The sequence below is a fragment of the Necator americanus genome, chromosome I (genome assembly GCF_031761385.1).
Source record: "Necator americanus strain Aroian chromosome I, whole genome shotgun sequence".
Taxonomy (NCBI): Eukaryota; Metazoa; Nematoda; class Chromadorea; order Rhabditida; family Ancylostomatidae; genus Necator; species Necator americanus.
In genome coordinates, this window is record NC_087371.1 from 28,360,982 (window position 1) to 28,373,831 (window position 12,850).

At 42.7% G+C, this 12,850-nt stretch overlaps 1 protein-coding gene across 1 annotated transcript; it reads left to right on the top strand.

The window, feature by feature from the left end:
• Positions 1 to 335: 335 nt before the first annotated feature.
• On the top strand, positions 336 to 11,393 carry RB195_007129 (uncharacterized protein; the record flags this gene model as incomplete). Its single annotated transcript, XM_013446124.2, has 11 exons — positions 336 to 446; positions 505 to 620; positions 682 to 763; positions 824 to 982; positions 5,725 to 5,873; positions 5,944 to 6,057; positions 7,211 to 7,322; positions 10,748 to 10,847; positions 10,907 to 10,997; positions 11,054 to 11,156; positions 11,220 to 11,393. 11 exons carry the CDS (start codon positions 336 to 338, stop codon positions 11,391 to 11,393), a joined length of 1,311 nt encoding a protein of 436 aa, XP_013301578.2.
• Between the last annotated feature and the right edge of the window lie 1,457 nt (positions 11,394 to 12,850).

Genomic DNA, 12,850 nt, shown 5'->3' on the forward strand with positions numbered 1-12,850 from the left:
AGGAAAAATTCAGTCTCGCATCCATTTGCCTCTCAGAAAACAGCAAGTCTTCGTTGTTTTCCTAATTATCATTGTTGGTAATTGGTAGCGGATTGGATTCAGTGTTAAAGATTAGAAATAGTGGGTATGAAAACTTTCCGAATTTATTGATTTCGCAAATTCAGATCTTTAGTTCATTTATTGGTAGACAGTGAAAGCTTCGTCTAATTCCAAAATATGCCTATGGCCATTGAAAGTGCTCTAATCAAACGTTTGTTTTCTTCGTTTCGTTATATTAGTGATACTCCTTCATTTAGCTTTAGCGGCTCGGTGTGTCTCACTCTCCTATTTTGGTCATGAAAGCTAGCCAGCCACCGTCAGGTACCAAGTCATCAACCACGAAAGAAAAGGATCACGAAAACAAAAAAGCAGTGGAAACCTGCAAACTGCCTACCGTTACCGATGCTGTAAGTTTCTTAGTGCTACCTATGAAGCGTTTACTATGTGGAAAACATTACTTTTAAGAAGAGGCTGAAAAAAGGCACTGAGAAGAAAGAAGCAGACAAAAATAAAAAGAAGGAAAAGGTTGCAAAACGAGAAAAAATGAAAGAAAATGACCTTCTAAAGAGCGACAGTTTTACGTGAGCAAAAAAAAGGAATGCGAATAAAAGCTCCACTGATATCAAGTTTGGCTTAATTTAGATGGAAAGTAGTAAAATTGCTTGGATCGGGAGGCTTTGGAGATGTTTATAAGGTAGTAAAAGAAAATAATGAGGACAAAAAGGTTGGCGTAATGTTTCATGCTGAACACTGCGGCGTAGTGAACTTAATTTATTCCACTTAGGAGTACGCTATGAAGACTGAGATGTGCGAAGGTGATAAAAGGATGCTTCGTTTAAAAATTGAAGTTCGCGTTCTTGGACTGTGTCAAAACGTTGAAAACGCTGAAAAAAGGAAACATTTCATAGAACTAGTCGATCGTGGCAAGACGGAAAAGTTCAAGGTATCTTAGACTAAGGAGTTTTCAGGTTGTTTGATAGATAGACTGAACAGTTAATCCGTGACCGGAAAAAATATGTTCGAATAAGTGATAGTGATAAAATTGATTATTTGATTCTATCTGTAAAAATCATACTATTTGGTTGACTCATAGATCTTCACATACCTATACCTATTGCTATTGTTTGCGCATACAGTGGGTTATCCAAATAAGGTATTATTGTTATCGCGACGTAGACAGAACTTTGGTTGGTCCTTAGACAGCAGTCTAGTGCTGTGCATGTTACTTCTAGTTTTTTTTGTCCATCTTGACCATTTAGAAGCAAGAAGGTCACTTACTCTATATGATGCTTTTATAATTTAAACAAGGTAATAATGCAGCGGCTCAAAAAGTATGCAGTGTATCATGAAGGATTTATAACAGATCGGGAGCTTAGAAATTTTTTTTGCTTTACGCAAATAAAACGTACAATTATTCCCTGTTTCTGGTATCTCGTGTGCAGTCGTTCGATATATCTTTACACGTTAACGATCGATACTCCATAAGGATCCTGCAATAGCAGAGATAGCGTGCCCCTGCGAGGCATGTTTCGCACCTCATTAGACGATGAGAGTCGATGATGAATGATGTGATGGGCGGGGCATGAGGCAAACGCAGCGCAATTAACGATCGCCCTTGCCAGTCGTTTTCCCTAATGATCGGCTGTTGCAGCGGCTGCGGGTACCTAACGACCGCCCCCCATTCTGGAGATGTGACCTTGAAGGACGAACGAAAGAGGGTCGCCCTTCAGACTTCTATGACGATATTCTGAAGTCATAGTTGGGAAGGAAATTCACGTCAAACAACATGAGAGTTACCGGAGATGTTTAATACGTCGCAATCAACTGTTCGCCGCCACCTCGAGAAATGTAAGAAGTACAGGATGGAAGTTATGTATGACTCAACCTAATCGTACTGTATAATTGACTCAATCGGAGGCTGCTACTAATGCCTGATGCTCGCGTCTTTGCCGAGATGTGTAATCTTTGAACATAGTTCTGCCGAAACCACTCGATCGTCAAGAAATTTTTCACCACCTCAGTCGACAACTTCCGTTTTCGGCTAGCTGGCCTCTTCCAACTTGAATCTGGGAGAATCAGAGCACATTGAACAAGGAGGTGTGCTAGTATCCTTGTAATGTGACAGAAGAAGCAAAGACGATTTTCTGCAGTCACGTTGCGACTTCCGCATAGGAGCACCTCCTAGGCTACAAGTAGCCAACTAGCCATCTAAACAACTTCCTTTCCAATTACTTTCGAAAACACTGCATATGGTTCTGCCAATGTCTCCGTTCCGTAAATCATGATAGAGCGAATAGCGGATAAGTAGACTCGCAGCTTGACTACACGAGCAATGGGAGTCGACCACCATCACATCGTCAAGGAGATGGATGCAGAACAGGCTTTATCGCTTCTACGCTGTATATCACTCTCACAGCTCCCTTTGTTCTTCAACTTATAGCCGATGTGGCAGAACTCATGTAAGGGTTCGATCGGCTGCCGTCTAACCTGATTCCTGTTGAAGATCTCAAGAAGACCCAGAACTTTTTGCACTTATCAGTCTGCAGCCAACTTTAGCACTATGATGACAACATGTTGAAGTTGCGAACTGGTTTCTGCATATAACAATATCGTAAGCGTTCTCAAGATCGGTCAAGGACCATCTCGATGGTACTACAATATCGGCAGGACAGTGAGCTACTGTTTTTTGTATGACGTCGTCGATGGCGAAATTTAACAGGAAAGATCCGGCCGCTGCTCCTTATCTTACGCTAGTTACCACTTCAAACGATGCTGTACATCCGGCTGGTGTTCGAACTGCAGCAATTGTTTCCTGATTCATGTTTACAGGCATACCATTCTCGCAGCTGCCGTTGTTCTTCAAAATACAGCCCAAGTACCAAACCTCATCAACGAGTTCGATCGGCTGCCTGCGATTTGGTCTCCGTCTACCCTGATCCGCAGAGTAGATGGAGTACCAGGAAAGCAAACAAGCTTTTCTGATAGTCCATCTACTCTGCGCGAGGGGCGCTGAAAAGATGGCCCCAATGAGGCGATTGGAAAGCGAATTCAAAGTTCAAAAAGGTCAACTCCATAGAGTTCGAAAAGCACCACCTGCAACTGCAAACAATGAACACCTGACGTATCGTAGATCGGCCACCACTAAAACTTGCTTGTCGCGCTTTATTTTTTTTGCGACTTTTTTTTAAATGATAAGACGGTTCAGGATGATCCACTCTGAAACAGTAGTACGGTACACGCAGGAAAGATATTTCTCGGTAGTTCTTATGTTCCCCCGACGGATAACTTCAGTAGAGAGGGATTATGTTAGCGCGTCTCAAAGAATCCTTTCGTCAATCCATATTGAAGGGATGATCTTCGTCATCTCACGCATCCCAAACCGAGGAAGATGTTTCAGCATTTCTGCGCTAAGAGCATGGTTTCCGCCAGATTTCCCATTCATTTTTTGGATAGAGACCAGAACCTCCGACTCTGTCGGTGGTTCCTCGTTGACCGCGTATATCGGTCCCTGGACGTGGTCGAGCTCAGGAGCTGATTGCGCTTGCCGGTTTGGCATAGCGTTTAGATGATCCTTCCAAATTGGCGCAGTTGCCTCACCGACAGCAACTCCACTGGCAGTGTTGAGAACTGGAGAACATCTTTTTACTTTGCCGCTGTATTGTCTTAATAAAACGTAATCTTTCTTCGGGTTCTTGTTCTCCCATGCATTTTCAAACTCCTTCGCTCTTGATATCCATCCGTTTTCGCGATCTTGTTACAGTTTATCACACAGCTGCCTTCTCAGACGGCTTCTCTGGATGAAATCAACAGTACTTCGGGTGGGACAGGATTAGATGTAAATCTTGTCACTGCAGATACAAAAGCCAACTTCTTTCCTTGGTTTAGAGCGTTCTGGATACATTTGTGAAGGAGTCTGCATTGCGAAGCTTCTTCCTGTCCCGTACTCCAACATGGACAGATACTTCTTGGCCAATTTATTCTGCACTCTTCTTCTTTCAGACCTGCCGTGTCAATCTTCGATCGAGGAGGAACTTCTCGGTTTCTCTTGCTGAACCGTATTCTGAAGCTGAGAAGAACTGGACGGTGGTCAGTGTTCCAAACGACAGTGGAAAGCAACCTTCCAAACTGCTCTAGATTTCTGATTATCCCAGTGAAGAATGTTCCTCGTCAGAACGTACAAGAACGTACAAGCTTGAGAGTTTTCATGTTTCTCGCACTGCTCTTCAGACGTCAAAAGGGTTGCCCCTTGCCACGTAAGCTGATGAATGCTGAATGAATGATAAATGAAGCTGATGATTTTCCCTTGAATGTGGAAGCGGTAATGAGACCGGTATGTTCATATAAGTCAGCCTGACGATAACCATTTTCCGTCGTGTGTTTCATAGGCACTGCCATTTACCTGGCACATGGGATTGTTGTTCAAGTTCCATCTTTGTGTTCGCGTCGATTCCGAAAATTACAAATTGCTGGTTGGGTGTTCTAGACATCAACGCGTTGGGTTTAGAAGACGTCGTCGTTGTTCTTTTCAGAGATCTCCGAAGGTCCGTGGACACTTACCATCCCGAGTTTGCATCTTCTGTTGTCCCGCGGTGGTACAAAGGCCAATCTTGACGCTGAGCAAAATATCTCCAGCAGATTCTTATAGTCTTTCCTTACAGCCACCGCACAGGTTCTTTTCGTCAGCATCGCTACAGTAGATCAATTAATCTCCAACACAGATGACGGGCTGATTTTTGACGTGTGTCTTCTGCAGTACAGCAAATGGGGCACAGAGATATCGTAGGTGCCTAGATAGGGCGGGCTGTTGGAGTTCACTCGACAATGTGCAGTTCACCGTGACGAAACGGATGGTTGTTGCCAAAGATTCTATGCTCTCTCTAGGCAGCTGACCTTTCAGGTTCTGAGGTTCGGCGATGAGCTGGACGACAGCACCTTTCTGCTACATGTAAGAATCCAATGCGTATACTCGGTATATACGCCTGATTGCTTTAAGTAAAAGGGCCACCATGCGCATGTAGCATTGAGCCGTATTTACGCGTGTGATTGTGTGTACTGAAATTCCAGAAAAAGCTGAAATGGCTCGTTGGGCGTAGAATTCGCGCTCCGGCGGTAAATGGATGGAGCGGATCCCACGGCGTTGAACTGGTGCGCGAGCCCCAGAAATTGGAATCAGCAGATATTTATGCATCAAAACAACACAATAATTTTAACGACTTTGTTATAAAGTAAATAAGAAATTTAATTTCATTTTTTGTTTTTTTTGAGCGAAAATAATTGCTTAAGATGGAGGCAGAAAGAGCGACACAAAGATCTTATTCTTTATTTTTCTGTTTCCGGAACCGGTGTGCTTTTCGAGACAGTTTATGATGGATGTGTTGGCATTTGCTTGCTGCTCTAAACTGTGCCCAATGAGTTCGCCAAATTTGCGTCGCCTGCTCAAATCGTGCAAAATCATATTCAAAATTTTACAGTTATCTATGACAAACCACCGAATACTTAAACGATGCATTATAAGTGAATTTTCTTTCCATAAAAAGGTTTTTAAAAGCCACTTCAAAATAATATTGGTCCAACCAAATATGTATGTGTCAAATAGTGAAACAATACGACATTTTGGAATACATGAGAGTTGTAGGGAGGTCATTCCTAAATCAGACATCCGATTTCTTCTTGTTTTTCTGACAGTTCATGGTAATGGGTTTGGTTGGTAAATCACTGGAAGACATCCGGAAAACTGTGATCGGACGGAATTTTACAAAGTCAACTGGCATGCAGGTGGCGTATCAAACATTACAAGCGATCGGGGATCTCCACGATGTCGGATATCTTCACCGGTGATATTTATTTATTCGTTAGATATTTATTCTATCTTTCCTAATATAAAGCTCAAAACTTAATTTCTAGGGATATAAAACCACAGAACTTCGCTGTAGGACTAGGCGAAGAGGAAAAGACAATATTTATGTTAGATTTTGGAATCGCAAGAAAATACACCGTAGGAAACACAAAGCAACTCAAGTACGCATACTGTTTTCATTTTAAGCCAGACCCCAAAGTAATACTTGTCGACATTTAGATGCGCAGTGAAGTTAAAGGCAGCACTTGTGGAATTATTTTCTTCATTCCTTTTTTGTTTTTTTTTTGTGGTACCGGTAGCACATTTTCCAAAGTTAACGTGGAATTACTTGCTGGTTTACGAGTAATGCAATTACAAAGTTATGTCCATTTTCGCTCCCTTGTACATCCCCATCGGATAACCCTCTGCTAGCCCTCGAAGGGGCGGAGTGATCTTAATACGGCAAAACTTCGAGCCATTCGTGTTTCAGTGCAGTCTAGCTTGGTATTGTAAGCTGCATCATATCCTAGTAGAACTTTATTCTTACATTTCCGTTCCATTAGTCTATTGTCAGCTTTACTTCTGTACTATTGGGTGCACATACTTTGCTTTAGCCTTGGATCGGATCTAAAGAGGATCTACAAAAGTACCAAACAACATATTAAGTTAGATTTTACACAACAAAAATTCACTCTGATCCGAGAAATGCCAAGAAAGCGCAGATTGAGCTGCAGTAGAGGCGAGATGACACTACTAGATACTGCATGCGCAGGTAACAACATTTACTTTGAAACTTAGTAGCTCGGTGCAGTTACATAAGGAGTTAAGAAGTCGGAATGTCGGAGATCTCAAACTCCTCACTTTTTGTTGGGAGACCTTGCCAGAAGACGTACCTCTGCTGCGCATTGCAGTTCGACGCCTAAAGTCACCTGTTTGACAGAGGCGGTGTAGTTGGATCAAAATGACATGAAGTACGGACAGCTGCGTAAGCGGCTGCGCTTGAAGCGGCGCCGTGGAGCGTAGCTGTTGGGATAGTGTGAGGATCTTCGCTACCGCCACCCACCTCTGCAGTTCCCCATGGTCCCATCTCGATTCCAACCGCTATCTCCGCTCACTGCTTCGAGCGCAGCCGCTCACGCAACTGTCCGTGGTCTATGTCGTTTTGATCCGACTATACTAATGAGAAGAGCGGAATATCGGAAATTCCGCCCTTGTATTTGAGATCTTCGCCTTCCTCTTATGATCTCTCTCACCCTCTCTTTGAGAACATTCCATCATATTATGCCATCTGTAAGTTACAACTGTTGTATTTAACGGGTTCTATGTTCCTTTCAGAGTTCCACGACTTCAAGTGAAGTTTTTGGGCACATTGCGGTTTGCATCAAGGGCGTGTCACAATGGAATCGAACAGGGAAGAAAAGATGACTTAGAAACATGGCTTTATATGGTAAGAGACTGAAGAAAAAAAAACTGCTATCCGCTTGATGACGAACTGTACCACTGCCATCGAAGTAAATGGGTATGGAATTAAGAGTAATGTATTCTTCAGCTGTTTTCATAGGTGGTCGCAAACTTACGGAAACCGTTCAAGACTACAACGAAAGTTTCCATAGAGAACCCAACACCTCCATGTTCAGCCAGTCAGCTGCTGATCTTTGTCGAGATCAATGTCAATGCGAAGATGAAACTCGATTTCACAATTTTATGTGCTTAAAAAATAATATTTTACTGTGAATCGAGAGTAAAAACATCGGATAACGTTGGTCATCTGGCAGGCCCTATTGAAGAGCACGGCAGGCGGAAAGTAACAACTGAAAAATTTCAGCCCGATTATTTCCAAAAGAGGAAAATCCATTCCACGGCTTCCAAAAAGCTAGAGCATTCTGAGACGTCTCATTCGATCCCGAACATCACCCAGTTCTTCTCAGTTCGAATTTAGGGTTTCAGAAAAGAAGACGAGGAGTTCAACTTCAGCAAAAGATCGACGTGTCGTGCCAGCTGTCTGATACGTTGAATTCAGTTCCGGCCTCTTCATTTATTACGGTTTCGTATCGAAAAAGGTGTCGATGTTTCTTACCCCAACAGAAGATCGTCAAGTTAAAGATGAGGAATAAAGAAAAAAAAGACGAAGCGATCGAGTTAGTCAGTCCTTCCAGGATTAATCGATTTGACTTCAATTTAAAACTACAAAGTCTATGAGTGAGTATGCAGATCGGACAATGATCTGCCTAGGCCAGTCGATGTACCAAGTTTGAGTATGTTTTTGTGCCCTCAGACAAGTGTGGTCCCAATTTTCTGTAGGGATAAAAGGTTTCGTTGGTCTTGAGCAGTTTCGAACTGTCAACCACACAGTCGCAGCGGGACCCTCCTCGGCTGCGCTACTTTCACCAAATGTTGAGAAATGCGGGAAGGAATTCTGCAAACAGCTGCCGATTAATATTGGATTGCGGACCAAGAAGAAATCCTATGAATGCGACTTTCCCACATTTCTCCTTGGCAAGATGACATGATCTACGTACAATCTTGTATATTTTACACTCACTACTTGTGGGTTGAACCAGAACGAGCCCCTGAGAAGAAGTTCGGCGATGTGAAAATGCGTAGGTAGGATAAGAACCCGAGGGAAGAATATGGCCAGCTCTGTTAAGGCACGGTAGCGGTAAGATGAACGAATGTTCAACCAACACTCAACACCACAACAGAGTCGCTGTTGATGAGATAAGACCGTAAATCTTTAGGGAACATCGCATCACTGCTGAATACACAATCACTATTTAAAGGCATCACCCCACGAATCTGAGGTGGTGCAGATTTCAGGTGGAGTATTCGTATACAGGATGGGAGACTACGGAGAGGGGGTGATTCCGTCTACTTCTTCTAATTGCCGTAAAAAACGGCCCGGAAGATACGGCTTCATTGTTTTGGCGCACCATTTTGTACAAGAGGTTCGATTGGAGCGCGCCAGTCTTGTGCGGCGTCGCATCTTCCGGGCGTTTTTTAGGCAATTAGCAAGAAATGGCGGGTCTCCCTCTCCGTAGTCTCCTCCCTTCGATACCCCCTAAATCTGCCTTCTGGTGCCTTTAAAACTCGACAAAGTTCAACCATGATGAGCAGGAAACAATCGATGTAGTTGGAGGTTATCGTCGAGCGCTAATATATTGAAATCTCTTCGTTCGTCTGCTGAGATGACGAAAATCAACGGCTGTGGATGTGGCTGTGACGCTTATTCTTAAACGCGTTATAATAAATCCCCCTCTTCTTGAACTACTTGTTGAGAAGTGCCATTCTTGTATGTGATGTACGAGGAACTAGAACGGATAATCCTGGATCGGTTTTTGAGGGATCACGACGATACAACGCAAGACGAGCAAGCTGAGCTTCGTCCAGCCTGACCGACGACATACGAAGTGTTTATTGTAGGGAGAGTAATCGAAGTGTAGTAGCAGTACTCTGGGTCAATGCAGCGTTTTTAGCCTTGAAAGTCGCTTTCGACTGAACTCCCTAAGGGGGGTTTTCCCCCCCCCCCCCCAAAAAAAAAAAAAAGAAAAAAAACGGGGCCCCCCATCAAAAGATCAAAGAACAGCAGCAGCAGCTGTGCGAACAAAATGCGGATGTACTTCACCGTTCTAAGTGGAAACCTGAATCCGACAAAGATCAATGCAGCCAATTGTCCCATTACAATGAACCTTTCTGTTCAACTTGATCACATCTTGCAAGAAACAGATGATCAGTGCCCTTCTGATGCTGTTTCAACGCAATCACCTATGCCGAACCCGAGCACGCCGACGATGACGTAATTTTCGCAGAAAGCAGCGGAAAACTGCAACATGTCAGAAAAGCAGTTGACGCGCCGAAATCAGCAACATCCGCCTTTTAATGCAATCGCAGCAAACCGCTTCTTTGACCGCATCGTAGAGAGGCATGTGAAGATCTCCTTGTCCGAGTTGTATTGAGGATGCTCTCAGGCAGAAATTGAGAAAGAAAATCCGAAAACTAGAACGATTCGAAGAATTTGGAAATATGAACGGACGAACGTGTAAAGACTCGAAGCGCACTTGATCCATGTAAACTCACCACAACCAAGACGTTTAGCACGCTTAATACATCGTTGTTCGCTGCATGATTCGAAGTCATTTTACTTTTTAAAGAAACCGACTTTTAGTCAGCCATTTGTTATTTTTTCTTCGGAATTTTCTTTATATCTCCTACATTTTTCTATTCTTCACATCAGTAATTGAACCAACAGCTCTCAATTACTAAGGTTCATGCATTTCTCTTCTCCCTCCCATTTCCGTCATTCACTTTGTTGTAGGATCCCTGTCGCGAATTAAGCAATGATATAGGGACAAGTTGTAATGTCCCTATATACATCCATAAGGTGTTTTAGCAGAGCGAAATATGGGTCCAAAGTTGAGGATCCGATTCGCTAAGAAAACAGTTTCTTAGATAGCCACCTTGCATCTTTCCTACTAACGCATCTTTAAACATTTTTATCGTTTTCCCTACAAACAGTCTTGAAGTAAGTTCATAACAATAAAGAGTAAAATATTTGTAGAAAAGCAACGAAAAATGTGACATGATTGGAGTTTTTCTTTGTTTGAGTGTTCTAAATGTTTTGCAAATAAATCCTGCTCATTTTAATCACTTATATCCACCTTAGTCTTTTTAGATGGTTTTTTAGATGTACTTTTTTCATCTTTGTTCAAGTGCTCTAAATGTTTTGCAAATAAATCCTGCTCATTTTAATCACTTATATCCACCTTAGTCTTTTTAGATGGTTTTTTAGATGTACTTTTTTTCATTCACGTACTTCACTATGTATTAATGACATATGAAGAAGAGTGAGAATCTTTTTCCTTCTCTTTTCTTCAGTCTTTCGACTTGTTGGATGATGAATGTGGTCTGCCCTGGAAGCGCTTACCTGATCGAAGCCAAGTAGTTGTGTATAAGGAAAAATTTTTCCGATTTCAATGTACGTTTGGGAACACTGGCGATCTTACGATGGTTCTCATGCTGGATTTAGTGTTTCAGTTCCACGGTGTTATCGCATAGTTCCAAATGAGTTTAAGCGCATAGTGGAATATATCAACGGTATGACTTTCGCTGAAGAACCCGATTACATGTAAGTGTACATCGAGTCATTCAGTTATTAACAATTGAGGAATATCTGCTCTCCAGATACATGACTCACTCGCTTAGAGCAATAGCAAAAGAGAACAAAATTGATATGGATCGAAAATTAGATTGGATTGGCAGATCAAAAGGAGAAAAGATTGAAACGGTAGTGCTTATCGTGACCTTACAAAGGCATTATTACCGGTTAATTTCAATAAGGATTTTATAGGAGAATGAGACTTCCTCAGACAACAAGAATACAGGATCTGATGACTCCGAATCGCTAGAGAGTAAACGAAAATCTAGTGCACTTCGTAAAAAGACTCAGATCGATGGAAAAGCAAAGAAATCAACATTAGGGAGGAAGAAGTCGGAACGGGTAGCGGTCGGTGGACAGCCGTAATAAAATAACCTCACAGATGCTCACAATAATCTTCATTTATCATCTATTTACGTGAGTCCATAATCTGCTCCTGAACTTTTTTTTTAAAATTTCTCCCTATGCTATCAGCATACGTGCGTTATGGGTTACAAAAATGATTTTAAATAACCTTCTAAGCTATTTGCATGAATTGAACTGGCGTACCGTAACGAGCACTCTTTACTACTTTCTGTAAAATCGATTACTACGTTCTGTCAGTTTTTTACTGGTACCGTACACCACACCGTCAAACGCTAGAGCGTATTTTCTCTTTTCTTTTATTTCTTTCCGTGTATGTTAAAAATCGATTACTACCTTCTTTTTGTTCTGCCAGTTTTTTCATGACAGAGAGCATCAACAAAGGGAAATTGTTGCATATTTTGAAAATGACGGATGAGCTTCCCGGGGTAAGGTGGTTACGGTGGTGACTGTGGTAAAAGAACACAAAATGTTGCATTTTCTGGCTGACAAAGTTGACTCGGCATTATCTGCGGTTTTAGAATAGTTCGAGTGGTTCGTTAAAATATTGTTTATTTGTTTTCTTTTCGCAGAAGTGGTGTAATGGAATACCGCAGGCGCTATATGCGTGTTACATGCATGATAATGTCTATGTGTGAGGAGTATCCAATAGTTTAGATTTTTTCCGACCGGAACCTGAAAGTCGCCACCGGAAAACCTGGAATGCTCTCCCGGTAGCATGGTACTGCTTAAATGCATCACCCCACGAATCTGAGGTGGTGCAGATTTCAGGTGAAGTATTCGTATACGGAATGGGAGACTATGGAGAGTGGGGTGATTCCGTCCATTTCTTCCTAATTGCCGTAAAAAACGGCCCGGAAGATACGGCTTCAGGCGTTCTGGCGCACTATTTTTTACAAGGAGTTCGACTGGAGCGCGCCAGCCTTGTGCGCGCCGCATCTTCCGGGCTTTCTTTTACGGCATTTAGGAAGAAATGGACTGAATCACCCCCCTCTCCATAGTCTCCCATTCCGTATACGAATACTCCACCTGAAATCCGTACCACCTCAGATTCGTGGAGTGATGCCTTTAATCCACTCCGCCACCAAATGGACGTAGTGTTGGCGCCCAGGTGTTCGACCTGATGGTCGCAAACTATTCCCAGATTATTGGTGCAGAGTAGAGAGGGTGTGTGCGCCAAGCGAAGAGCATGCGGTGTGGCAGACGCGCTGCGCCAAATGGACGGCTGAACGTGTTCGGAGCAGGCTTTATGCCATTTTCTGTTATACACACAACGTTCTATAATGGGACCGCGGCTTATCACGTTCTAGCCTTGCCTCAGCTTATTATTTGACTCCGAGACTCCACTTTTCCCTCCTTTTCATACTTTTTATTTTCGACCCATTTTCAGCGTAGAAATGCGTTGACCCAAAATAATCTAAGTAATTGGAAAAGTTGTAGCCACATCAACATACTGTGAA